The sequence below is a fragment of the Ursus arctos genome, unplaced genomic scaffold, assembly GCF_023065955.2.
Source record: "Ursus arctos isolate Adak ecotype North America unplaced genomic scaffold, UrsArc2.0 scaffold_20, whole genome shotgun sequence".
Taxonomy (NCBI): domain Eukaryota; kingdom Metazoa; phylum Chordata; class Mammalia; order Carnivora; family Ursidae; genus Ursus; species Ursus arctos.
The window spans coordinates 20,155,520-20,182,491 of NW_026622875.1; the positions used below are offsets into that span (position 1 = coordinate 20,155,520).

Here is a 26,972-nt window from a genome sequence, read left to right on the forward strand (position 1 = left end):
GATTATAAGGGCACAAACCAGGCCGTGGAGACTCTGAGTAAGGGACGGTTGGGCCTATGGGATCAGGCTCACAAAATTCAAAATGTGGGAGATGAAAGGAAACCAGAGATAAGGGAACAAACCAGACCATCCTGTCCTGGGTGTCAGAGGTGGGGTCTTGTAACAGCTACTTGGGACCAACCAAGAGTTACGGGACCCTAAAAAGGAAATAAGCCATTGAAGATGTTATCACTAGTCCTTACTCAGAGGGGATATCAACAGAGATGTTAAGAAGATTTAAGTTCCCTGGTTAGCTTTCTATAAAAGACCATCCCTAAAAGCCCTCAGAGGCAACTCTGTCGGGACCCTCTCACTCCTGAGAACCTTTTCTGTATCCTTGCTTAATAAACTTCCATCGCTTTATTCACTCTCCTTTGTCCACGAGATTCATCCTTTGACAAGAATCTCACTCTCCCGCATCAATGCTTCCTCTCTCCCTCTGTCTCTCTCCCTCTCTGCCTCCTCCCCACCACACACACACACACACACACGCACACACACACACACTGCTCTTCTCCGTTTTTACCTTGTTCTCCCCAGGCCCCCCCAACAGTTACAAAGCTGTCCACCAGCAGCCCTGGACTTCCATTATTCCTACAGCCAAGAATCCCCAAACCAAGAAGACATTTTCTCTCAATTGCTCTAGCAAAATCCTAGGAATGACGGTGGTTGGCCTCGTTTGTGTCCATCCCATGCCCACCTTTACACCAATAATATTCACCCAAGGGACACAGCTGTCGAGCTGGCTGGCCTACATCACGCGCCCACCCGATAGAGGAGCGAGCCGGCTCATTTCGGTGAGAGTTCCTCCAGTAAAGAAAATGCACGTCCTTTCTGTGGTTCCCTCCCACGTTGACCTGTGTAGCCAACAGGATACTGTGGAGATAACGGCACATGATTATGAAGACGTGTCCCCGTATACCTTGCTGTCTTGGATCGCTCGGAAGGGAAATAAGTTGCCATGTTGTACAGACACTCAAGCGGTCCCGCGGCAGAGAATTGAAGCCTCCCGCCAACAAGCAGCGCCCACTTGTTAGTCACCTGAATGAGCCACCTTGGAGGTGAATCCTTCACCTCGTTGCAGGCTTCCTATGACCACAGTCCTAGTTGACAACTTGACTGCAGCGTCATGAGAAAGCCTAAGCCAGAACGACCCAGGGAAGCCCCTCGCAGATTCCTGATCCACAGAAACTATGGGAGTAAATGTTTACTGTGGTTTTAAGCCACCAGATTTCGCAGTGATTGTCATGCAGCAAAGAGAACTCAAACAAAGAATTCCTAAACAGACAAAAAGAAGTCTGTAGTCCTCTCTACCCTCAAGCACACTTTCTTCTCGAAGAATACAGTTCTTTGCTTCATGGATAAAAGCCCTGGAATACCAGAGCTTATGGCGTATCTCAGCATATATATATCTGACTTCCCCCACCTCCAATCCCTGAATCCAGAAATGGAAGTGATGGGAGCAAGGAGAGCCACAGTAATCCCACCCCTCTGATCAGGGTTGGCGGTCACCCAAGGGCCCCACAGCGGGGTGCGTGGCCGGTAGGGGAACCCCTGTGCGAGTTCCCTGAGCTACACACAAGATGTTATCGAGGGATACAGAGGTAAGCAAGCTCTGCCCCTGATTTCTGGGAGCTTGCAGTCTGGGCACAGGGATACAGTGAAAACAGTGGTCTCTTGCGTGACCCATAGCAGAGTGACGTGTAAGAGGGACCTTGACGGGAAAAGAATGCGGGAGCGCTTCTCCCTTGCCTCAGCACTGGTCTCACCTGGAGAGCGTGCAGTCTCCTGACGCCTGGGTCTCAACCCCCCAGAATTCTGACTTCCTTGGGCTCTGGCCTGAACAACAAGAGCTCTCAAAGCTCCCCAGATGATTCTATGTGCAGCCAAGATTGGGAACCACTAGATTACAAGGACTTTCTAGGAAGGAGAGACATGATCCCGGTGCAGAAAGTCCACGAAGTCTTCCTAGAGGAGCTGGTGGTCGGGATGGGCAGCAAATACAGGAAATGTGGGAGGACAGCCATCTAAGGAAAAAGAAGAACGAGCAGAGCAGGCTGTGACAGCGGGGGGCTTAGGGCCTGTCCAGCGACACCACATTTGCTGGAGCAATAAGGAGCTCGCTGGCTAAAACGAACTGAGAGGTGCTGAGGACGCAAGCTCTCCACCCTCCGGCCATAACCACGTGCATCGCTGAGACCACTGTCCGGCTAGAAAAGCACCAACTCACAAAACCTGTGAATCATCAAGTTCTGAATCCCTGGCATACAGCACATTTGGGATATCATTTATAGGGAGCCACAGCTGCTGCCTGAACAAAAGAGGAAAAAATAGCTGCTCCCTTCAGGCCCCCGTGACCACGCGACATTATCTGCCAAATCACTTCCAATTGCTCCTTTTCATAACACTGGACCCAAGATGAGAACCGCATCAGAATTTGGCCCAACCTTGGCTCCGTCAACCTTGACTATGGGGCTCCAAGTGCCTCCTTTTCCTGATGAAACCTTGACCAAGAGCCACCCCCGCCCCCCAGCCTCACCCCACAGGGCTGTGCCCGCCAGAAATGAAGAGATGATTTGGGGGTCGGTCAGGGGCTCTCGTGGCTGATCAAATTATTAAATTGACATAAGACCTATTAACAAGAGGAAAACAAATTCTGTACATACAGGAGCCCCATAAAAATACGAGAGTCCCCGGAATCAGGTAATTGAGGCTGAGAGACCATCCTGAGCTCAGGAGAGGGGGGTAGGGATCTGGGGCTTCAAAGGGGAGGAAGACGAGTCACAGAAAGATGGGAAGAGCCAAGGTTGGTGAACTTTTCTGTGTTATGCACATCAGTCATTGTGATGTTAAAAGCTATCTCGGGCGATAGCTCCGGGGGAGGGAGGCTACGAAAATTCTTTCAGGCAGTTGAGGAGGAGGTAAAAAGCTCTTCCTGAGTGGGCTGAGCCCGGCGTCTTCGCTCCCCTGGATCCCCGCCGCCGGAGTGGCACCGTGGGGAGTGGCGTGCTCTACTCCTCCCCACCGGGCAGTTCCGTGGGTGTAGACTGACACCCGGAAAGCCCGCGATGCCGCTCTTCTTCATTAAGAAGAGTTGAGTACACCCTCCTGATGCCCATCGTAGAAAAGGGGTCTGGAAGAGCTTCTCCGACTTGAATGTGCATTTGAATGCCGGGAGGACCTTATTAATAAAAACACAGATTCTGATTCCGAAGGTCTGGGGCAGGGTCTGTGTTTCCAGACGGCTGTCCGGCTATGTTGGCCCGCTGGTCCCTGGACCACAGCTGGAGTAGCTGAGGCCAGAGCGGTGTTTCTCAGGCTTGGGGTTTGGTTAACAGGTGGTCTTTAACTATCTGTCAAGGGGTCTGCAGGCAGACTGGTGGTTTTAGAAATAAAGTGACAGAACCATTTGGTTCACAGCCAGGCCACTCGTTTTAAATGTAATATGAACTGTGATTTTCACAAAAATCCTTCCACTGTTGAGTCTGTCCATGACTTCCAAGGGTAGCATTGGTCAGTTTGCCCCAGCAACTCCAGTTAGCTACTCTTCAGTCCACAGGAGGCAGCTCATCTTGATTAACATATTTTCTCCTTCTTTGGGCATCAATCTTTACATTAGTCAAATTGCATTTTTGGTTGTTAGTATCCTGTCCTCACGATTCATAAAAATGGATTAGTGATTGAAAAGTAGTTCACTGGAGCGTTCGAGCAGAGACAGACACAGTAATGTAAATACTATGATTCAAAATGGTACACGGACACCTAGGTAGCCAACAAGACTCCAGTGGGAACGTGGGCTGTGGCTCCCGTGGCTGGCCGGGTGGGTGAGTCCACGTGGATGACCCAGAGTGAGAGGATCTGAAACTCAGCAACGATCACCTCACCCCCCTCGCAGGACATCATCTGGTACAGAACTTGTCAGAGGTGGTATAAGGCCTTCCCTTCATCTTCAGAGCTCAAAGAGCTCTTCTTTTCTGTAATAAAACCCTTGAATTTGTCTAGAATGAGTACAAAATAATACATTTAGTACAACATGGACAGATTTGGCCCAAAGTGGAAGAAGAGTCATAAGCCACGGACACATCATTCAAAGTTGTGTGCCTAACAGCCAGATGGGTCAGGCCATAGTTTCGTCAAAGGTTACACCTGTTTCATTATAAATGTGCTCACAGGGAAAACAAGAGTACACTTTAGCACACAGTTTTCGAGGAGAAAAGTCTTTGTGGTCACGTGTGTTTGCTAGTTGGTATTTTCATTTTTCAGTTGGACAATACCACCAATGAAGAGAGTATAAACCAGCTCTCGGCTTATGTGAGATAAATAAGTGAAATAAAAACGCCCTAAAACTTTCCATTTTCTTTGTTCCTGAAACAACTTGCTACAGGAAAAACTTTCCATTTTGACAATGATTGGTTTATGCCTCATCAGGTAGACTAGAAAGGGTGTGTTAGGATCTTGCTGACAGGGGTGCCTGGGTGGCTCAGTCGGTTAAGCATCTGCCTTCGGCTCAGGGTCCTGGGATTGAGCCCCACATCAGGCTGTCTGCTCAGTGGGAGCCTGCTTCTCCCTCTCCCTCTGCCTGCTGCTCCCCCCGCTTGTACTCTCTCTCTCTCTGTCGAATAAATTAATAAAATCTTAAAAAAAAAAAAAAAAGAAGGATCATACTGACAAAATACTGTTAGGTAGCCAACTGTTTGTTGGACAAATAAAAATGTCCATCCACACACTGCATTATTCAGAGAGAATCTCCGTGGTCACGAATGTACATCTTGACCTTTATCCAACCAATATTTAATGAGTACCTACAATATATCAGGCACTATTCCGGGTACTTAGGATAGAAGGACAACAAATATTTCCCGCCTTCGTAAAGCTTACATTGTAGCAGAGAAAGCCAGACTTTAACAATGAATGTATACACATTATGAAGTGATACACTATAGGAGAGGAAAAGAGAACTGGGTAAGGGAAGTGGGAACATATGGCGAGGAGTAGTGTGGAGGCTGGAACTTCAAATAGGATGATCAGAGTAGGCCTCTGTGAGAAGGTGGCATTCGAGCAGAGACTGGACAAAGGTGAGGGTGCAAACTATGGAGATTTCCTGGGAAGAAAGTTCTGTCTTATCTGGAGTGTTCAAGGACAGCAAGGAAACGAGCGAGGCTAGAGCAGAGCTGGCAAGGAGGAGAGCTGTAGAAGATGAGATGAGAGAGGAAATGAGTAGGGGGAGGAGGTCATGTAAGTTCTTATAAAGATTTTTGGTTTTCTCCTGGTGGAATGAGAATCAATTGCAGGGGCAACAAAGAACTGACAAAGTCTGGCTTCCGAAAGCATCACTCCACCTTCTGCTGAGAACAGATTCTAGGGAGGTAACGCTAGAAAGAAGGTATTTTTGGCAGCTATTGCTGCGTAATGAACAACTACAAAATCTCAGCACCACAAGCAATAAGCATTTGTTCAGCTCGTGTGTCTGGGAGGCGTTCGGGGTCTGCTAATCCAGGCTGGGTACCCCTGGGGTAGTTTCAGTCCCACGGGGGGACTAGCGCTCTGCACCCCGCAGCCTCCTCTGAGACCAGCAGGCCAGACCTGCAATTTTCTTTTCGTGAGAACTGTCAGCATATAGATGACATTTTAAGCCATGATCTTGATTTAACATTAAGAAATTGCATATCCGATCAAATTGTTGCCACCAAGTATAGAGTTTTTCAGCGTCCCTTGTAAAGAAGGGACAGGGACTCTTTGGTGCTTTCACTCACCCAAGTACTCTGACCGTCAAGGGGAAGGGGGCTCGGGGCTTTTGTCAAAATGGTGAATGTTTTTGACTTCATGACTCTGGAAGCCAGGAGAGAGCATTTGTATAATTGATCATTTAACTGTTGCTCACGTTACGGATCACTGTCTTTCATTCAGCGACTTGAACGGCCTGAACCCATCACTTCCGGGCTGGACTACCGTACTTTGAATATTGGAAATCAGACATCGAAAGTCTTGAGAAACCACCGGCGATGCAGACAACGCACCCCTGGTAACTGCTGTTTTCCAGAAATGATTTTCTTCTCTCCTGAGAGAGGGAAATACATGGCGTTTTAATGGCCACATTTAAAAAGCCGTATCTAAATGCTACACAAGTATATGCAGACTTACAAATACACCAAGAAATAAATAAGGTCTCCCCTCACTCTCATCTTCGTGTTGAAACATTCCTATTTCCACGGTGGGAGCTGCTCGTTGACAGAGCGCCTGAGGGGCGCCAAGACAATGCTGAGAAAACACCCTGTAATTTTGGGTTTCTGTTCTAGTCAGAGACCCAGAACTATCTGACAGAGACACCCCACATGTCCCTCCATTACTGAAGACATATTACAAATTCGATTTCCCAATTTAGGAGAAATACAAACTAAGAAGCAATAGACAAGATGGGGAAATTCGACTGCGGCTCAGACTGTCCACCCCTGGACGGACAGATTAGAGGGTCTGTATACAAACACGGATTCGTTGGCAGAAAACTGTTGTTTCTCATTCTCAACATGGTTTTCATTTTACTTTTTAAAATTTGTCTTGCATCTTTTTTTCTGTGAAAATGGTGGTCTGTGGGTGTATCAAATGCCTGCTCGTATCCTTATTTGCTAACGTTTTGAGAAACACTTGCCAAGAAGCTGCAAGCCAATCCGACTCAGGCACTCACCAACCACAAGTCAGGTTATACTGCGCGCGTCTGACAGATAGCCTAGGAAGAGGTAGGGGAGGCTTGCCATTTGAAGGGAAAAATATTACTCCTAATAATTTTCAGTCCACAACACCCAGTTGTGCCAATAAGCCAAGCCAGTTACAAGAAAGATGACACAAGTACAGCCATAAAAACGGTGACCCATCCACATTAAAAAGGAAAAAATACACACAACTCCATTTAGCAGCTCAATTAAGACGACCTCCAGCCATCACACTTGTTACAGTGACCGCTTCTCCCCCCTACACCCCCTAGACTTGCCTTTCTTGGGTGGCCTGGAACCACCGGGGCAATTATTAGCTCTTTCTCTCCAGGCATCAGCATTTCACAAGCACTTATGGTGGCTTTAACCTCTAAAGGGTTCCTGCTCTGAAAAGGAAACTTTTCTGCGTTGTGTATAATTAGCTCAGTGATGCATCTCCCACACTGTGTGGAACCCCTGGAGAGCAGCATTAGTGGGTCAAGTTCAAGTGATGAAGACACACAGCACAGCCGCGTAACACGAGAAAGTCATCTGTGGAGACAGGGTGGGACCCGGGGGTCTCTGAACAAATATCCATGCCCCCAGGAGACAGGACAAGAGATTGAACCATATGGCTGGCACGTGACAGAAGTGTAGGCGTGTAGGGGGCGGGGAGCATGTGATGGGGATGCACTGGTGTCGTCGTTCTTTCTCTTCAAACTTTCACAGAAATTCTGAGCCAGGTGAGGGCAGAGCTGGTGGTGATGAGAGAGAAGTAGGAGCAGAGAGGGAGACTGGAAGCTAGAATACCTGCACAGCCCTGGATGCCGGGGGGGGGGGGGGGGGACTATTGTTTTCACGCCAATGTTAATAAAACACGATTACAACAAAGAAGTCACAACCAACCACAACTGAAATAGCAATTGATTGGAAGAAGTAAAAACTATGGGTCCTAACCAAGCAAAGCTGAGTGAGCACAGTCTCACGGAAGCTAGAGATGCTGGGACTGAAGTGTCATTATCAGGTGAGTTGTACCTGAGCGTTCAAGTTGTTTTTCTGTTCTAGATTGGTGGAAAACATGGGGGTTTTGCATTGTGGTAGAACAAAGAGAACCATGACTTGAGGTTCTCAAGTTTTGAAGTTGAGTTTATACACTTTTGACAGTTCTAATCCAAAGTCAACACTTAACGATCCCCTCCCCACTCAGAAATTTGGGGGGAAAGAAGAAAACATGTTCTCTGCTCCCCTCACAGGCACCCTTGCCATGCTGCTGGCTGGGCTTCCCATGGGGAGAGTAGGCAGCTCCACTCATAGTGGGACCATCACCACACATGTGGCTAAGTCATGGGAGTGACCGTAGTACTCAGCAAATACTCAGGAATAAATTTGCCCTCTGAGGCACCACCTGTAAAGCCCATACATATTGCATGAATTCAGCCATCTGTAGAAATAAGCCAAAAGATTGTAAATGTGTGACTGAAGAGATTGGGAACATTCAAAACTCTAATCAAGGGAACCAGGGTGTTATTTCAAAGAAACAAAACTGAACTGTAATTGTAATTTAGAAAAATAAATCCTAATCAATTGTATTGTACCCAGTTGAAGAACAGACTCTGGAACACAAAGGGGTTCGGCTGGCCTGGCGCACACAGAGGGGAAGCTCAGAAACCCCCATCACGGAGTGTTTGTCCAGCCTGTCAGTCTGGATGGGAAAGACACCAGGGCTGGCATCTACAAGGTGTATTCTGACGCGGCACAGGGATGAGCACCCGGCCCCGGCCCCGACGGAGCCACAGCAGCTCCCCCAGGACCTTCAGTGGGAACCCCACCCCGATGCACCCAGAACAGCTCTCCTTGATATTCTCACATATTAGACTTCACCAAACATTTTTTTAATGCCTTCTTTTGAAAACAGCTGTCCTGAATAACCTCTAAACTTATATATTAACACTTCCCTTTGTGTTGACTTCACAGTTGCTAAGCAAGCTTCTGATAACAACTGTTCCCTTCTAAATGGCACCCAAACGGCAAGAATAAATACCACTGGCATTAACTATGCCCAGTATGGATGACTAAAAGAAAGCTTGATCACCAGTTTCTTCTGAGTTTAATTGGCTCCGATAACATCCAAGTCCTATCCAAGTCCTATCCCAAGTCAAGTCATTCTCCTGTCCAGCTGAGGCCAAGTACTAGGATGAAGTCATGGTCCTCGAAGCCCTCAGTAACCCAGTGCAAGCTGGCCGTCCGTGGCGATCTCCAAATTGCAACTTTTAAGTGTGAATTAAATGGTTAACCTTCTATTAGTCAACTGACCAGAACCTTCTATACAGTAAAACCCAGTGACAGAGCAAGTGGTCAGTTTTGACTGGCAGCTACTGTGGTGGGGGGACCAAGTGCTAGTGCGACACAGGAAGTGAGGTGAGAATAAAGGCCTTCCCAGCGAGGGGGAACGTTTTTGAGGATGCACACAAATCAGAAGTTATTCTTTTTCCCTCTTAAAGCCAGAGGAGCCCATGAAACCCATGCAGACGGAGCAGGGGAAGTCACCAGTACACCTTCACAGGCACGTCACTAAAATACTGTGTGGCAGGTATTTGCAGGAGGCATTTGCTGGAGGGAAAAAAAAAAAAAAATCCCAACATCCCAGTTTTGGTCCGGAGCATACGCTGCTGTACCGAATTACCACACACTGAGTCGCTTAAAACAGCACGAACGTGTTATCCCACCGTGCTAGAGGTCAGAGATTCAGACCAAGCCCATGGGCCGGAAGTCAAGGTGTCAGTAGAACAGGTTCCTCCTGGAGGCTCATACTGGCGGTTTGCCTCTTTCTGCCTCTGGAAGTGGGGCCTCGCGGCTCGGGACCGCCTCCCTGCTCCGCTCCAGCCTCTGGCGTCGAGGTCGCATTTCCTTCCACGGACGCTGAGCCGCCGCCGCCTCCTGGTCCCCCCTCTTATGAGGACCTTGTAATCACGTTGGGTCCACCTGGATAATCCGGATCATCTCCCCATTTCAAAATCCTGAACTTAATCACATCTGCAAAGCACCTTTCTCCATGTGGGCTAACAGATTTGCAGGCTCCAGGGACCAGAACACGGAGTCACTTCCAGGCACCACAAGCAGAGAGCCGTGGGTGCTGCTAAAAGATACACTGAGGCAGATTAAAATTTTTAACTTTATTGGAGCAAAAATTGATTGTAATGCGGCACCTCCAACGCAGAGGTGGTGAAGAGCGCTCTGCAGACAGGTGCTAAGGGAAGGACTCCTAATGAGAAGGTATGAAAGCAAGAACGTGTTTGATTGGCTACAGCTGGAAGTCGAGCTGGCTGTTGTGATTGGTTGTCCTTAGCATTTCGATTTTATAACCTTGAGGCATTTACAGGCTTAGTTTTTGGTTTGCTACATAAGCAGCCGTGGCATTAGAGCCACCTCAGTCTAATGGCCTCTTTGTTCAATTAATTTAACAATTGGAACAGGACTACCTGGCATGACGGAAATGCAGTTGATAAACCTGTAAGACCGAGCTCCGAGTGGTTGCATTCTAAGAGAACGCTCTGTAACCTGGATATCGACTCTGATTCAGAAAGAAGAGTACACGTCTCAAGTGGGCTGGCATGGATCAATGCGGGACACGAATCACCACAGGACATTAGCACAGAGCAACAGAACTCCCAGGACTCACACAACATAAGGAGAGAATGCTAATAGGCCCTGGCAAGCACCCCCTAATCCCAGCCAGCTCCGCATTTTACCAACTAGTAATTAACACCAGATGCTCAGATATAAGGAGCATCCAGGATGTTTATGATATGTGTGGGTTTATTTTACAATATATAGGCTGGATCAGAACAGTGTTCCACATTTTGTCCTTAATTATTCCTTCTTGTCTTTCTAAAGTTCTGGGTAAAGAACTCCTTTAGATCTTGTTAAGCAAGGAACCTGACCAGACGTCCCAACTAAGCTGATGGTCACCGTGCCAGGACCTGAGGTGGGCAGCACCGTACACGATTTATTCCCATTGAACTGTTCCCCCCTTTCAGTATCAGGAATGCTGAAAGGCCCTCCCTAGCCCAAAGTATCTACCTGACCAGACCCATCACAAGCCTATTAGTGTAGATCTGTTTCATATCAAGCTGCTTTCATTTTTTTAAAAAGATTTTATTTATTTATTTGACACAGAGAGAGAGAGTGCACAAGCAGGCACAAGCAGGGGGAGCGGCAGGCAGGAGAGGGAGAAGCAGGCTCCCTACTGAGCAAGGAGCCCGATGGGGGACTCGATGCCAGGACCCTGGGATCATGACCCGAGCTGCAGGCAGACACTTAACTGACTGAGCCACCCAGGTGCCCCTCAAATTGCTTTCAGATTGGATCTGTCTGAATGCACAGTTATCCTCTTTTTAGCTGTGTGATGGTGAACTTAACCTTTCTGAAATTTGGTTTCATCATCCATAAAATATAGATTGTAATCTCCACCTTGCGGGTTATTATGATTATAATGGATAAAGTAGAATTAGAGTCAACATTAGAACATAGCACTCAGTCAATAGTAGCTATTCTTACTGTTGATAGTATTTTCTGATCTGGAAAATAGCGATGCTAATATACATACGATCTGTGTCAGGACTGAGGTGGCATGCGAAGCATCCGACTAGCACAGAGATGTTTCTCAGGAACGATTCGTTCCCAGTCCCTCCTTCTCTGCATTCCTCACAACCATGACGTTGGGTTAACCAAAGAAGAAAAAGTGTAGGGCGCTCCTGGGTGGATCAGCCACTTAAGTGTCTGCTTTTGACTCAGGTCATGATCTCAGGGTCCTGGGATCAAGCCCCTTGTTGGTCTCCCCACTCTGCAGGGAGTCTGCTTCTCCCACTCCCTCTGTCCCTTCCCCCGCTTGTGTATGCTATCTCTCTCTCTCTCTCTCTCTCAAATAAAATCTTTAAGAAGAAGAGGAGGAGGGAGAAGAAAAAGAAGAAGGAGAAGAAGGAGGAGAAGGAGAAGAAGGAGGAGAAGGAGAAGAAGGAGAAGAAGAAGGAGAAGGAGAAGAAGGAGAAGTAGAAGTAGCAGTAATGTTGGCTCCAGAAAACTGCTATCAGAATTTTTTTTACACCTTTTTCCTGAGACAACCCCCCCCCCAACATCCCTCTCCCAATGGCTTATGAGCACAAACTCATTTCTTGGGCGAACTCCCCTTGCACCACTGCCCCAAGAGCCTGTCCCCAGGGAGCTAGGACAGACTAGTTTTAATTGGATTGTACACTAGTGTGTGTAGGAGAGTATTGACTAGGAACCTCTTATGAAAGGATCCTATGAGTGACAGAGACACAGCTTTCACCAGCGGGAGGAAAGACATGTGGGAGGGGTATCTGTTGACCAGTATGACAGAAAAGTCCAGTGGGCCTATCTGGTAAATATGACTGGATCCAGATACTCGAAAGACGTTGTCAGAAAGTATGTTATGCTTCATCTCTTGACATTACTGCCTTCTGTTTTATTTCCATTTCTCAAGAAACTACCCTCCTCATGGTGACCCCTGGTCACAGCTTGGCAAAGCAACAGACATAAGGAACTTCTTTCTCAATAGTTCCCACAAAATCCCTGGGCCAGAATTCATAACATCAACTTGAGCAAGGTGACCAACCCCATACAAGTCACTGAGGCCAAAGAGATGGAATATGCTATTTGGCCGGGCCCAGGGGACACGTCAGTCTTGGAGCTAAGATGTATAGACTTTGGGGGAGCAGGTCAGTAACAGCTCCCACCTGAATTCATGGATTGAATGGGTGATGAGTAGTTTGTCAAAGAAAAAACACAGTGCTAAGATTAAAAGAAGCAGGAGTGGATGGTAGAGAAGCAAAATCTTCCAGGGGATCCAGGAGAGGGGGGCCTGGGTTACGTGGACAACGAGGAGGTCTCCAGGGCAATGGAGCAGGCCCTGAAAATGGGAGGAAAGATGTGTAACGTCTAAGCAGCTCATCCTCTCAGAGTTCTAGCCCTGTGTGCTTATCATCAAGTGATCACCACATCCCATCAGCTTTTCAAAACAGTCTCTAGAATGGCTATGATTCATTTTCTTTATAACACTTTTGAAGAGTTTGCATTTTCAGAATGTGAACCAAGAACTGGGGTTAAAGCCAGACAAACAGCCACCCGACCTCGCTGCTGCCCTGTCCTGGACAAGCTGTCATGGACAAGGAGGAGGGCAGAGAGCTGGTTTATGAGCTCCATGTGCTTAAGGAGCCTTGTTTCTCAAAGGGTGCTACAAGGTTGGGTAATTAAAACAAAAAAGAATCTTAAAACGCACAAGGTCTGTTGATGAGATCACTGTGCAGGTCCTCACCAAAGTTGGCGACCCTGAAAAAGTGGCCCTCCATTCCTAACTCGGGCCGTCTCATCTGCTGATCTGTCCTCAATCCCGGCCAGTTTTTTTCGGTTCCTTCCCCAGTTACAAATTGCCTTCTGATGACGAACTTCTCAAAGGCTTCTGGAAAAAAAAAGCTGAATCAATTATAGCCACTGGTCCCTTTTATCCACGGCTTTATTTCAAGAACTTCTGACAGGTTCAAGAGACACAATTTTACTCCCTCCAAAGGCACGCTGGCCTGTTCCATTCAAGCTCTCCCTGTCCAGCTGCTTTAGAAGATGAGAGATTCAGTTGGCTTCATTCGTCTGGGCCTCCTTACAGAGAAGTTGTATCATTAGTCTGTGACTCCCGAGGACAAGCCAGCATTCTTCGGCAGCGTACAATAAATGTGGCTTACATTAAAAATAGAGCAAAGTTCTGACCTGTTTGGCCACAGCTCTACAAAGCCTGCTTTTAAGGATGAAGCGGTTCTGCACCGAATTGGCAGGAGAGCCAAGAATATTGGTCCTTAACCCCAGTCGGACATTGAAATCATTCAAAGAGGTTTTTTAAAATAGCCATGCCTGAGCCTCATCTCAAATCAACAGAATACAAATCTCTGAGGTTGGGGCCTAAGTTCTGGGATTTTCTTTTCAACGTGCAGCCAAGAACTCCAGCATGGAAGATGCCGGGATTCTCAGGGCATCAGTGCAGGACATCATTTCTGATTTGTCCGGAGGCTGGTGTCACCCGGGAAAAGACATCTGCAAGCATCCTAGGAACTGTGTGTCCTATTCATTGTGTCTCGAGTACCTGAGGATGACAAGCTTATTTATTAAAGGATCCTGAGGTCAGCTTTAAAGGAGGCCAAATCTCCTGTGCTTAGGAGAAAAAAAACTCCATCTAGTCACAAAGGAAGACAGTGACTGATAAAGGAAGTGTGTCACCTAAGCTATAAAATATCAGACCATTAGGGTACAGTTGGCAAAATTTTGCAATGACAGCATGTCAGGGCCTGGGTGTTTATTCGTCTCAGGCTCTGACACTTAACTTGCTATGTGACCTTGGATCGATCTATTAACCTCCCTTGTCAAGTTTACCCACTTGAGGACTGGGCATGGCCTTCTTGGCACTTAAAAGATCCTCTCTATAGAAATAAAAGGCATTAGCCCTCATCTAAAAGTAGCTTTTGACCTATAACAGCTGGATGAAAAAAAAAAAACAGGAAGTTTTTCATCTAAGGACTTCTTTTTCAAAGAAATTGTTAATGGTCAAGAGAGGGGCGAGTCCTCCTAATAAATTCTGACTCTACCCTCTCCCCATTGCTTTAATTCACTATTCACAGAAATAAGGGGCGACGAAAGTACTAAAAACGTACCAAACTAGGCAAAGGACCTGTTCAAACTCCCTCAGTATGCTGAAGATAAATGCCTTCAAGATGAAGTTGATCAGAGCTACTCAGAACTGAAATACATTCAGGCTAAGCGAGAGATGCAGAAGTCTCAGCCATCTGATGAAAAGCATAAAAACCCACAAGCCTTACAAGACCACCCCAGATCTACAGATATATTCATGTGTCATCAAAATTTCTCTTTTGTTGCAGAGAAACAGGAAATCATGATAGAAAGGGAGGTGGAAGAGATGTTATTCACCGTTATAAGGCCACTTGAAAAAAAATTGATGCATAAAATTTGAACAACATCTAGTGAGAAAGGCTGGACTCGGAGCTGATGGGCCAATGCAGCTGGGCGTTCATTCTCTCAACATCTTCAGTACTTCTGGGTCAAGTGGCTGGGAAGGTGGACTTAGACTCTGCATATGGCCCCCATGGTCACAAGGACAGAACTTGGGAAGCAAGCTGATTCACTCTTCCTACACTCGGGACCTGGCCCTAGAGGGCAATGGTATTTGATTCTGGAGGGCACAGTGGGGTTCTGTCCATGGGCAGACAGCTGAGAGGGAACACAGGCCATTTACCTCCCCATGTCAAGTGTGTTGGGGCAAGTACTGAGATGTTGACATCGAGTCTTGGAGGACCATCTACCTTCTAGATTTATTCCCATCAAAATGGTCCATGCCTTCCTTCCTTTTTCTGCTCATTCTTTCAGAAAACATACTGTATTCTATTGTGTGCTTGACTTAATGCTAGGTATGGTGGCTGCAGAGCTTAACAATAAATCTCCCTCATTGAAGGGGTGTGTAAGACTTACGATGAAGGAATGCATAGGGAACAATGGGCAATGGGAGGGAACCTTACCCAGATTTTAGGGTATAGTCAGGAAGAACCTTATGGGAGAGTCCACTAAGCTGAAATGAATTACCCAGTGAAATTAATAACCCAAGGGAAAAATTAGGGAGATTGCATTCCAGACAGAGGGAAGAATTTATGCAAAGCTCAGGAGATGCCCATTGATCAGGAAGTGTTTGGAGCATTCCCATATGGCTGGAGTGTGAAGAATTTGAAGAACAAAGGGGAAAGTCCGTCTGTAGCAGCAAGAGGGGTAGAGCAGATCGGGAAGGGTTGTGCACGCCTGGTAAGGAGTTTGGATTTTACACTGAAGATAACGTGGAGCCACAAAAGGTTTTTAAAGAGGGTTGTAAATAGATAAGAGCAACAGAGGGAAGGATGGATTGGTAGACAGAGAAAATGGAAATGAGGCCAGTTAGGAATGCTGATTACAGTAAAACTGCAGAAATCCAGGTGCACCAGGACAGGAGTGAGGGGCAGATGGGGGCGGGGGGGTGGGGAGAGCAGAAGCCTCAGTGAATCCCTGGGGGTGAAGAGTCCGAGAGCAAGCAGGGCTGAGATGCGCCCTGGTTCTGCGTGGGGTGACTGGGGGCCCATGTGAGAGGGAAACCACGGAGCAAAAGTGCATCTGGGGAGAGGACAGTGAGTTCAGTTTCAGTATTACTTGCAAGCTGGGTCCCATCAGCAGGTGACCCGGTGAATCCGGGGCTGGGAAGAGAGTTCTCACCAGCCGTAGAAACACAGGAGGGAGGAAGATGCAATCGCTGGCAGAGAGCCTGTCCGTGAGATTAGAACAGGGTCAAGGCCGGATTCTCCCTTCAGGAACATACAGGTTGACAGCGATGAAATCGGTAAAGACTAACAAGGAACTTTAAACCCCTCAAATGCATAGACAGAATGTAGCAGTGTGGGCTACCATCTACTGAACACTTGGTGGGTGCCAGGCCGTGCGTGACGGTGCGTGAGTGATCTCATTTCATCCTCCAGCAATCGGGGAGGAGTTTCCCATTATTACCCTCATTTTTCAGATAAGCAAACCTAGATTGATAGAGGTTAAGAAACCTGCCCAGGGTAATACATTAGTAAGTTCCAGGTTCGGAACGTAGCCCCATCAGAGTACAGAACATGAACCTTTAACTAATGTGCCCCAATCTAATACCATACACTATTTGCAAAAAAAAAAAAAAAGAAAAAAGAAAAGAAAAGAAAAAAGAATGAACTTTTCTTTTCCTCCACTCTTTTTTTTTTTTAAAGCTTTTTTTGTTTTAAGATTTTATTTATTTATTTGACAGAGACAGCCAGCGAGAGAGGGAACACAAGCAGGGGAGTGGGAGAGGAAGAAGCAGGCTCCTAGCGGAGGAGCCTGATGTGGGGCTCGATCCCAGAACGCCGGGATCACGCCCTGAGCCGAAGGCAGACGCTTAACGACTGAGCCACCCAGGCGCCCCTCTTTTCCTCTGCTCTTTACCAAGGTGAGAGGTGAAACTGAAAAACACATATTAGAAGCAGAGACAATGATTCCAGGCCTAGGAGAAGCATGAAGAAAGATGGGGTTTACTCAAATCATGTCACACGCCGTCTCCGCCTCACCCGGGCTGTGCTGGGGGCAAAAAGGGATCCTGGCGGACAGAGAGATGTGTTAGTCCGGCGCTGCCTTCCTGCCTCCGACAGGCACACGCTTTCTGCAGGGTGGCTGGGCCAGGCACCGAGATGCTGGAAAACAACAGACTTTCACGGCAGAGTGGAACTTTGCCAAAAAAGTGTTATTTTCTTCAGCAAACCATCAAAAAAAAGAAAGTGTCATTCACTTGTTTGACATCAGATAAGATGGTTCTCACACTTTTTTTCTTTCTTTCTTTCTTCCTTCCCCCTTCTGGAAATCTGTATCTGCACAGGGCAGTCTGGCCTGGGGCCTGGTTTTGTTTTCCAGGATTTGCAGTGTTTTACGCAGGCGCAGCAGGAGCCCAACCGCCTCTCTGAGATGGGGCCTTGAGGGAGACCGTCCCGGGAGCGTCTTCCACAGAACCCCACCGAACCCCACAGAACGCCACCAAGGGCTGTGCTGCCTCTCTGATTTCACACAGCTGACCAGATCGCAGCATTGCAGAGACCAACTTTTTTAAGGCGAGTGATTTTCTTCACTAAACTCAAGACTGGCAAGCCTCTCTCTCTCTCTCTCTCTCTCTCCCCCCTCTCTGTCTCTCTTGCGTGGGTGTGCATGTGCACACACACACACACACACACACACCCGTCTTCATTTCCAGCAGTATCTTACTGGCTTGGTGAAGAGTGCAGTGAAGCAGAAAGCAAATTCAGGAAGTGACAGACGACACAAGCATTTGTCCAATTAGCAATAAGAAAATCACAAGCAGCAGTGGTGACCACTCATGTTGAACAGCCAGCTCAGCAAAGGGCCTGGCTCCGCGTCTCTCTGATCTAATTAGGACCATTCAAGCCACGACTGACCAGCTTTTCCCTGCATTTTTAGTAGACTGCAGAGCCTGTGCTCTCCTGGGCGTTAATGAGGAACATGAAGCCATCAGTAGTTTTGATGAAGCCAGAGACTTGCGCTGTTTAGATGGACCCTATTTCATCCGTTCTAAGACATGCCTTTTTCCTCCCACATTTTAACATCTTTAAAATCAAAATGTGCCTTAGAATCAAGGCAATCATGGTATAGTTGTCATTGCCTCTGCGTGGCAAACTTGGTCACAGCTGTTTATATTGTCATCTGAATTTCAGCTGAGTCCAATACGTGGTTGCAACGACGACGGGTGTGGAGGTTCAATGCCATTTAAAAGGCTCTCGAAATATTAGCCTGCATTTTGGCATTCGAATAATGAGCTATTGTGTATGCATAAAGAAACAGAGGAGTGGGGCGTAAATTGACATTTGTGAAGCAAATATTTGTTGTTATAGGAACAACTGCAATTCCATACTGTCTCACAAGGCAACAAGCAACTGCTTTCAAGACCTAAAAAAGGAAGAAATCCACAAGAAATGAAGCAATTCTCTTTGCCCCAAGCCAAGCAATGCAACTGGAAGCTGGAGTAATTGCAGAATCCCTCAGAAGAGATGAAAGAAATTTCAAAGCAGTGAGGGGTTGGTGTTACAGACCGAGGGCCACTTGCAACCACTGTTAGGACATTACGTCAGAGTTTAAAGTAATTTTTTTTTATCTTAGAAGTTCATAAAATAATGGTGAATCTTATACTCTATTGTTTCTTAGGTTTGATGAAATCTAGTATGTCCAGAATAACTTTCACCCAAAAAAAACCACAGCTACCCTTTATAATGCTTGAGAATTTGCCAAGAGCAAGCCCACATTTCATGAGACAGTAGCCACTTGCAGACTTCAACTTGAAACAGACCTGGGTCCGAGTCCCCAAAGGCATCAGCCACCCTGTAGCAGATGTCATTGTTTGACATCTCGTCCCCTCTTTTCCCATCTGACAGAACTCTGAGTTGATTCCAACCTTAGGGGGCCCTGGACTCCAGAGGAGCCTTGGTTCTTCTCCACCCCAAGGAATCTTCATTAATCAATCCCAACATGATGATCTCTTTCCCATTGGGTATTTTATTTTATTTTTAAAGATTTTATTTATTAATTTGACAGAGAGAGAGAGAGACAGCCAGAGAGAGAGGGAACACAAGCAGGGGGAATGGGAGAGGAAGAAGCAGGCTTCCAGCGGAGGAGCCTGATGCAGGGCTCGATCCCATAACGCTGGGATCACTCCCTGAGCCGAAGGCAGACGCTTAACGACTGAGCCACCCAGGCGCCCTCCCATTGAGTATTTTAGGGGTAGCAGGTAACCCAGTTTTGACCAGTGAGATATGAAGGAAGGGAAGAGGGAGGGTGGGATCTTATAAACAAATATGCAGGAGAAGGAAAAAAAAAAAAGGTGTCTTTTCCACCTCTGGACTTGATGATGCCTGGAGCTACTGCAGCCATCTTGCAACCATGAGGAGGGAACTGAAAGACTAAGACACACACTGAGGACAGCAGAGACAGAAGATGGAGAAGACCTAAATCCTTGATGACATCACTGAACCACTTTCTTAAGCAAGCCTAAAGACTGATTTCTGTCTAGTTTCACTGGTTATGAGATATCGCACATCTTTATCATTCGATCACCATCAGTAGTTGGATTTTTCTATGATTTGCACCCAAAGTCACGTAACTGATCCACTTCCACCTCCTCACTACTGCCGTGATACCACCTTCCCTTCTATACTTCTTGAAACACAAATAGCAGCTTAAAGCAACACCCATTTATTATTGCACGGTGTCTGAGAGTCGGGAGGCCAAGAATGGCTTATCTGGGTCCTCCACCAGCTGAAATCAATGTGTCAGTCAGAGGTGGGTTCTCATCTGGAGGCTCAACTGGAGAAGGTTCCCCTTCCAAGTTCCCTCAGGTTGATGGCAGAATTTATTTCCTTGTGGCTGTAAAATTCACAGCAGCTTCCTTCTTCAAAGCCAGCACTGGAGATAGCAAGACAGTCTGCTAGGGACATGGAGTCTTATATAATTTAATTGTGGGAGTGACATCACCTTTGCCACAAAGTGTAATGTAATCAGAGGAGCGACAACCCATTAGCTTTAGCATATTCTATTGGTTGGAAGTCAGTCACGGGACTCACCTGCATCAAGGGAAGGGAATTACACAGGGGCATGAACAACAGAAGGCAGGGGTCAAGAGGTCATCTCAGAGCCTGTCAAACTCACACAGTTAGTTAGTGGCTCTCATGGTTCTGGAGGCCTGTTCTAGCTTATTCCAATATCCATTCTCTTTAGTTTAACTATGAGGCTTCAAAAATATAAGACTCAGTTTCTAAAAATGTAGAGCCTTCCAAAAATAGAATATACTGACTGCACAGTCCTAAACTCTCTGTCACTAGAGATGGCTGTGCTTATATGGGACAGTCATTTGAGGTGGGTGTGGCTAAGGGGCTGGAGCAGGGGAGGAAGCTGTTGAGACAGGTGCTTCCAAGGTGCCCCCACCTTGCACTTCTGACTCCTCCAGGCACATCATGGAATCACAGAATGTTGAGGCTGGCGGACTCTCTGAGATGAAACCCCTGCACTTTACAGAGGAGAAACAGGTTTAGCGAGGTCCACACGTGCTTCAGGCTCATCGAAAGCTGCTGGTGATAGAAAATGAATGGACTTAATACCTGGCTTCAAGAAGCTTATAATCTAACAGGAAGAATGCAGTAAAAATAAACAATACTGGATCTCATTCCTTTCCCCTTCATTCCATTGTCCACTCCCTGAATAGGGACAAGACTGGAGGAGAGACACGGAGGGATTTCCAGATAGGAGCACCTTCACGAGAAGGCCGCCGTAGCTAGCCACATCACCCGGGAGGGAAGGAGGACTTTTAGGTTCGGTGCAAGGAATTCATCCACCATTTCTTACCTTCAACTCACATTTGCTAATCCTCCTTTTTGAGACAAAAACAAATGACTCAGCCCTAGCACTGCAAGTATTTACTAATGCAGATCAGGGGCCCCTGGGTGGCTCGGTCAGTTAAGCATCTGACTCTTGGTTTTGGCTCAGGTCATGATCTCAGAGTCCTGAGATGAAGCCCCATGTCGGGCTCCATGCTGGGTGTGGAGCCTGCTTAAGATTCTCTCTCTCCCTCTCCCTCTGGCCTTCCTTTCTCTCTCTCTCTCTCTTTCTCTCTCTCTCATAAATAAATCTTTAAAGAAATGATGCAGATCAGTGTGTCACATTAGCCAGGAATTGTGCCCTTGAGTGCAGGTGATGTAACCAACAGGTTTCAAAGCAGAGGGCGAAAACCAAAAGAGGATGGGGTGGTTGAGGGGACAGGACACTAAAAAGAAAATCGGGGCCAAACGGAGAGGAGGCCAGAGCTAGAAGACAGTCTCTTAAGATGTCCTTTCCCTTTTCCAGACAGCAGCTAGACCCACTCCTGCTAAGTTACAAATGTGCTGCGTCCACAATCCTATGAGACTCTTTTCTCCATCAGGCGCTCTAGGCCCAGTGCCCGTGTTACGTAAGTTCTTCAGGGACCTACAAAAATGTTGGAGGCCAAAATATAAAATCATTGGCTCCGAAATGTGAAAAGAAACCAGCAAAATATAAATTAATAAATGTTTATTGCCAAAATATAATATTATTTTAACCTCAATAATTGTTGGATTTAGTATTCATAAAAATTTCATTACATCTAAAAACCACTTGTAAGTTAGTTTTGCTCACCTTGCGAAAACTCCTGAGTAGGCATAATGATTGCCAAGAAATCCTAGTAAATTGTCAATTAAGTAAGTTTCCAGTAGCCAGTAATTTCTAAAGCATCATGTAAAAATCTTTTTATCAATTTACAGCAAAATATGTCTTTTTTAATGCAGGCTTTGGTTCAGGTGCACATGACTACATGTAATGTGTTAAACGAGGTCCGAGACCTGGTACTAACCACAGGAAGAGTCAGCTCTTTACAAAAAAAAAAAACACAAACTGAAAAAGGAAGCTAGATCTCCAGATGACAATAATTGTCCAGGTGAACACTAGGAAGTTTCTAGGGTTTCTCTTGAAGTAGCCTCATGATAAATAAATAAAAAAAAAAAGACTAATTAATTTACTCCTTGAACACTTTTATTGAGCATTTTCTATGTGCCAGGCACTATTCTAGACAAAGGGATACAACAGCAAAGAAACTAGGTAAAGCAGCAGATTACGGTGGACCCTGAGAGCTCCCTAAGCCACACTCACCCCACCCCACTGAGGCAGGCCCCGGGGGACCTGACTCACGGAAGAGACGCCTCCAGGATGCCAGGCGAGGCCACCCCTGCTTCCTCAGAGAGAATGAAGAAAATTCGTAGTAGGTGTTGACTTCATGCCAGACTATGCAAAGCACTGTCTAATTCCTTTCCGTTGAACCCTTGACAGCTCCCTGGGGTCTCTTAGTTCTCATATTACCAGCAAGGAAACTGAGGCTCAGAGGGCCTGGCCACCTGCCTGTGACCAGATAGCTAGTGGGCGAGCAGCTCACTTGGGATTCAAGCCCAGGTATGTCTGACCCCAAAACCATCCTCCTGCCCCATGCCACCATTCCTGAGGGGCGGCTAGCCCTGACCATTCACATTTGGGAAGTTCTCCAAGCTGCATGGTGGGTGAGAGCCAGAGACATGGGGCTGTGCCTCTGTCACTAGCAGGTGACGCGGGGCCCCACTAGGCACTGGCTGTGTCAGAGAACCCCCTGCAGCGCTAGCTGTGCTTTGTCTCTGTCCACCTACCAGCCCCTAAAGAAACACCTCTCTAGCCTAGGGCAGGGTTGTCTGGCAGCTGTGGCTGCAACAGTGCTTCTCCTTGGGCTCCAAGCTCCACTGCCCTTCCTGTCCCTGACCAGCACAGGGAACTCCTTTCCTCCCTCTGGGTCCTGTGGGCAGAGACTGGCCTCTCCCTGGAGGCGCTGCTCAGCCAGCCTCTCGTCCTCTCTCCTGCCCAAGCCCACCGCTTTCTCACGGCACTCCTGGGCCTGGCTGTGAGTGCAAAGGGCGGTCAGCCTTCCACTTCAGGTTCTGGCTTCCGTCCCCTAGTTTTTCCAAAGTACGTAAGTATGAGGAAAGAGGCAGCAGTAACTACATTTCTTTTCCTTCTTGTGAAAGAGCTATTCTAGAAAGTTTAGGGGGTTACACACGCCAACATAAACTAATTCTCTCTCTCTCTCTCTCTCTCTCTCTCTCTCTCGTTGCCTCTCTCTCTCTTCCTCCCTCTCATTTCCTCTCCCTCTCTCTCTCATTCCCTCCCTCTCCTTCTCTTCCTCATTCCTCTCTCTCCCTCTCTCATCCCCTCTCTCTCTCATTTCCTCCCTCTACCTCTCTCTCATCCCCTCTCTCTCATTCCCTCCCTCTCCCTCTCTCATTCCTTTTCTCTCTCTCTCTCTCTCTCTCTCTCATTCTCTCCCCCGACCCGCTGCCTTTCTTAAGCAGACAGACAGGCTAGTCACAGGCTCCATGTCCCTTCTCCTTATCTCTCCGCATTGTGGTTAAAGCCTCCCTTGAAGCTCCATTGCAGGGAGGCCGATCAGGCCGGCCCCTGTGCCTGTCCTGCCAGCTTCTCTTGGGCCTGTGATGATTTTGGACGGGGGACAGAGATGTGGTAGCCAAAGCACAATTTCAAACAATGAGATCCACCAGTTTAAAGAGACCCTACAGCCTCATTCTTTTAACCTATTTGGAATTTATTTTTATAAATGATCTTAGGTGAGAGTCCTCTTTCATTTCCTCCCCGACAGACAGCCTGTTGTGCTCCCATTATTTATTAAATAAATCACTCTTCTTCCACTGGGTCGAAATACCACATTTTCATACACAGAATTCTCCTATAAAATGGGATCTATTTCAGAATTGTCCATCTGTGCTCTGATCTCTACAGCTGTCCCTATGCCCAGACCATATTGATCTATTATGGTGGCTGTTTAGTGCTTTAATACCTAGTAAAGTAGACGCTTTCTTGCTATGCTTCTTTCTACACTTTCCCTGGCTGTTCACAGGCATTTTTTTCCTCCATCTGAAATTTAAGATCATCATACTCAATTATCCCCCAAAAGCCTTCATTGGAATTCTAAGTGGAATTGCACTGATGTATTAATAGTGACATAATTGATTTTATATGATACTAACTCCTCCATCCCAGAACATGATACGTTTTTCCATCGATTCAGGTAATTGATACCCTCCCAACCCCCCATTATCAGTCATTTCGTGGGTGCAGGTTCTGTACTTTTCTTATTCATATTTCAAAATTTTTGTTAGTGTTATAAATGGAATGTTTTCTCATTTCCATTTCTAGATTCTTATTTCTGGTATATAAAAAGCTTGTGTCCAGCATTACCAAATGCTCTTATTTGTTCTAGAAATTTTTAACTCGAATTTCTTGGTTTTTCCAGGTTGAGAATCATATGACCAGTTTCACTCTCTCTTCTCCAATACTTATACATATTATTTTATTATTATTTTGTCTTAGTACATTCAATAGAATTTCCAAAGTAATATTGAATAATAAAAGTAATAGCTGGCATCTTGCTTCTGAATTTCATTGACTTACCTTTATCATTTCAGGACTTAGAGTGATGTTTCCTGTTTTAAAAAATAGTCTTAATCATATCTAAATAGCCCCCTTTTATTGCCATTTATTTAGAAGTGTTTTGTGGGGTTTTTTGCAGGAATAACTGCTGGGTTGTTTGTTCGTTTTTATCAAATGACTTTTTAGTATTTATTGCTTTGATCATATGGTTTTTCTCTTAATTTGTTGATTTGATAAATTACATTGACAGATTTCCTGATACCCAGCAACTACCCTTGCCTTTCCTATTTGGTTAAAATATACCATTCAGCGGATATTTTGCTGTATTCTTTTACTAATATTTCATTTTTGATTTTTGCAGCTATATCCATAAGTACCGACGGTCTGTATGTCTTACATACTAATTGTGTAACAACTGAGTTTGATATTAACATGAGGCTGGCTTTGCTAAATCAATCTGGGAGATTTCCATCTCTTTTCTATGGTCTGTAAGAGTTTTCAGAGGTCAGAAATTACCTTGGCATTATTTGTTCTTTAAAGGTTAAATATTATTCAACTGTTGAAATCATCTGACCCTGGTGTCTTTTATATTAGTAGTTCTTTAAGCGTTGTTCTAATTTCTTCCATAGTAGTTGTTCTGTTCGAATTACCCACCTCTTCTTGGGTCATCTTCTATTTGTCTGGGAAATCATCATTTTCTTCTAGATCAGGTCAGCAAACACTGCTCATGGGCCAAGTCTGGTCCACCCTCTATTTTTCTACAGCCATTGAGCTAAGAATGCTTTATACATTTTTAAATGGTTATTGAAATACCTACATAATATCCTCGATATTATCCTCTTGAGTTGAAAAGCCTAAAATACTTACTACGACTTCTACAGAGAAAGTTCGCCAAAACCTGTTCTTGATTTTCAAGTAGTTTGCTGATGAATTGCACGGAACATTCTTTTATTGTTTTAATCTCCCTTCTCTGTAGCTCTCTTTTCTTACTCCTCTAATCTTTTATCTTTTTGCTCTCACACTTTTTTTCTTAATTAGGCTCATGAAGAATTTATGTAAACTTTATTAATCTTTTCAAAAAACCTAGTTTTTGTATTTATTTATACATTCTACTCGTTTGGCTTTCTATCTCATTAACATTTAACTTTTGGCTGTGTTACTGCGTTTTCATCATTATTTTGGATACCACTAAGAAAATAAAACACTTTCACATAATTTAGGACATAAGGCCTTCTTATCGCTTAGAATGTTATTTTGTACTTATTGGAAGAGGTTTTTTTTTTTTTTAACTCACAAGGCATAAATTTTAATCATAGTTCTCTTGTGTATCCCTAAAAGGAAATGCAAAATTGCTTAAGAGATTTCTAAGTTGTCTTCTCATTGAGAACCCAGTTCTTTTAAATCCCTGTCCACTCACTCATTAGTGTTACCATTTCCCCCTATAATACTGTCCTCTGTGCTGATGACTCAGCATTGTTTAAAAGGGTGATCGCCCAAATTGCTAATCCTCCTTCCTCAAGTTCTGTTCCTAGGTCTCTCTTACTGGAAGTGTCATTCAAAATATTTCAGACATCAAACAGTATTCACATCCCTTCCTCAAATAGTGCTTAAATGGGTTTTTGGCTGACATGCCAAGGGATTTCAGTAGTGCTACCAGAAAGAACAGTCAAATTCTTACATGCACAGGAAATAACAACAGGACCACACTGCTACACGGTCAAGACAAATTGAGGACACACTCTGATTTCAGAGATGTCAAAATAAAAAATAAAATGGGTCCGAGAATCAGTGAAATATGGTTATCCTCATTTCCTGGCTTATTTTGGTTTATTGGGATTTTTCTTTTCTTTTTAAGATAGGTAACATATTTATTTTTAGTCCTTTTCTGTATTAATGAAGATATTTGAGGCTGTAAATTTTACTATGAGAACAGCTTTTGAGATGAGGTTTAAGTATAAAGCTTTATTTTTATTGCTTTTACATAGATTGTAATTTATAGTTTTTACTTTTGATTGCACCAAGTGTTTTCTATTTATTCTTATTCTCCATGTAGCCATAGTTTGGTTACTCTCCAGTATTAATTTTTTCTTTTGTTTTGTTTTCTCCAGTATTTGTTTTTAATTGTACTGGATCATGACCATACAACTTGCCTTGTAAAATCTCTTTTAAATGTAATAAGATGTCCTTTTTGTAACATATATACTAATTTTTTAAAGTTTTTATGGACGTACAAGAATGCATAGTTTTTCAAAGAAAATTAAAATTAATTAAACTAAAGTCCACTAAAAATTAAAATCAGTTTCATAACTCTTTCATTCAATTCCTCATTGCCTTATTTTTTTTTTCTACTCCTTATGAAAACTAGAAAATTAAGAAATTTCAGGAACCCTAGAGTTTCTGGTTAATATGGAAACTTAAGTGGGCCAGGGGATTATTTTTGAATCACATGGTCAAGTGGAGGTCAAGGTGCAGCCACGGCCTTAGAATTCAGGCAGGTAGGTCCTCCCCTGTGCTTTCAACTGGGAAGGTCCATGAGGAGAGCTTCTGGGATCCCGGTAACGCACTGGGTGTTTGGGGGATTTTCTATTCACATGCCTGTTCCATTTGTGA

The 26,972-nt window shown here is 45.4% G+C and overlaps 1 protein-coding gene across 1 annotated transcript in view; it reads left to right on the forward strand.

The window, feature by feature from the left end:
• The window catches only part of SLC9A9 (solute carrier family 9 member A9), a 549,652-nt gene extending 543,438 nt beyond the window's left edge, over positions 1 to 6,214 (forward strand). The window contains exon 17 of the mRNA XM_026497205.4: positions 5,947 to 6,214. Coding sequence (XP_026352990.1) covers positions 5,947 to 5,954 — 8 coding nt within the window. The 3' untranslated portion in view covers positions 5,955 to 6,214. The remainder of the gene's footprint in view (positions 1 to 5,946) is intronic.
• The last annotated feature ends 20,758 nt before the right edge of the window (positions 6,215 to 26,972 follow it).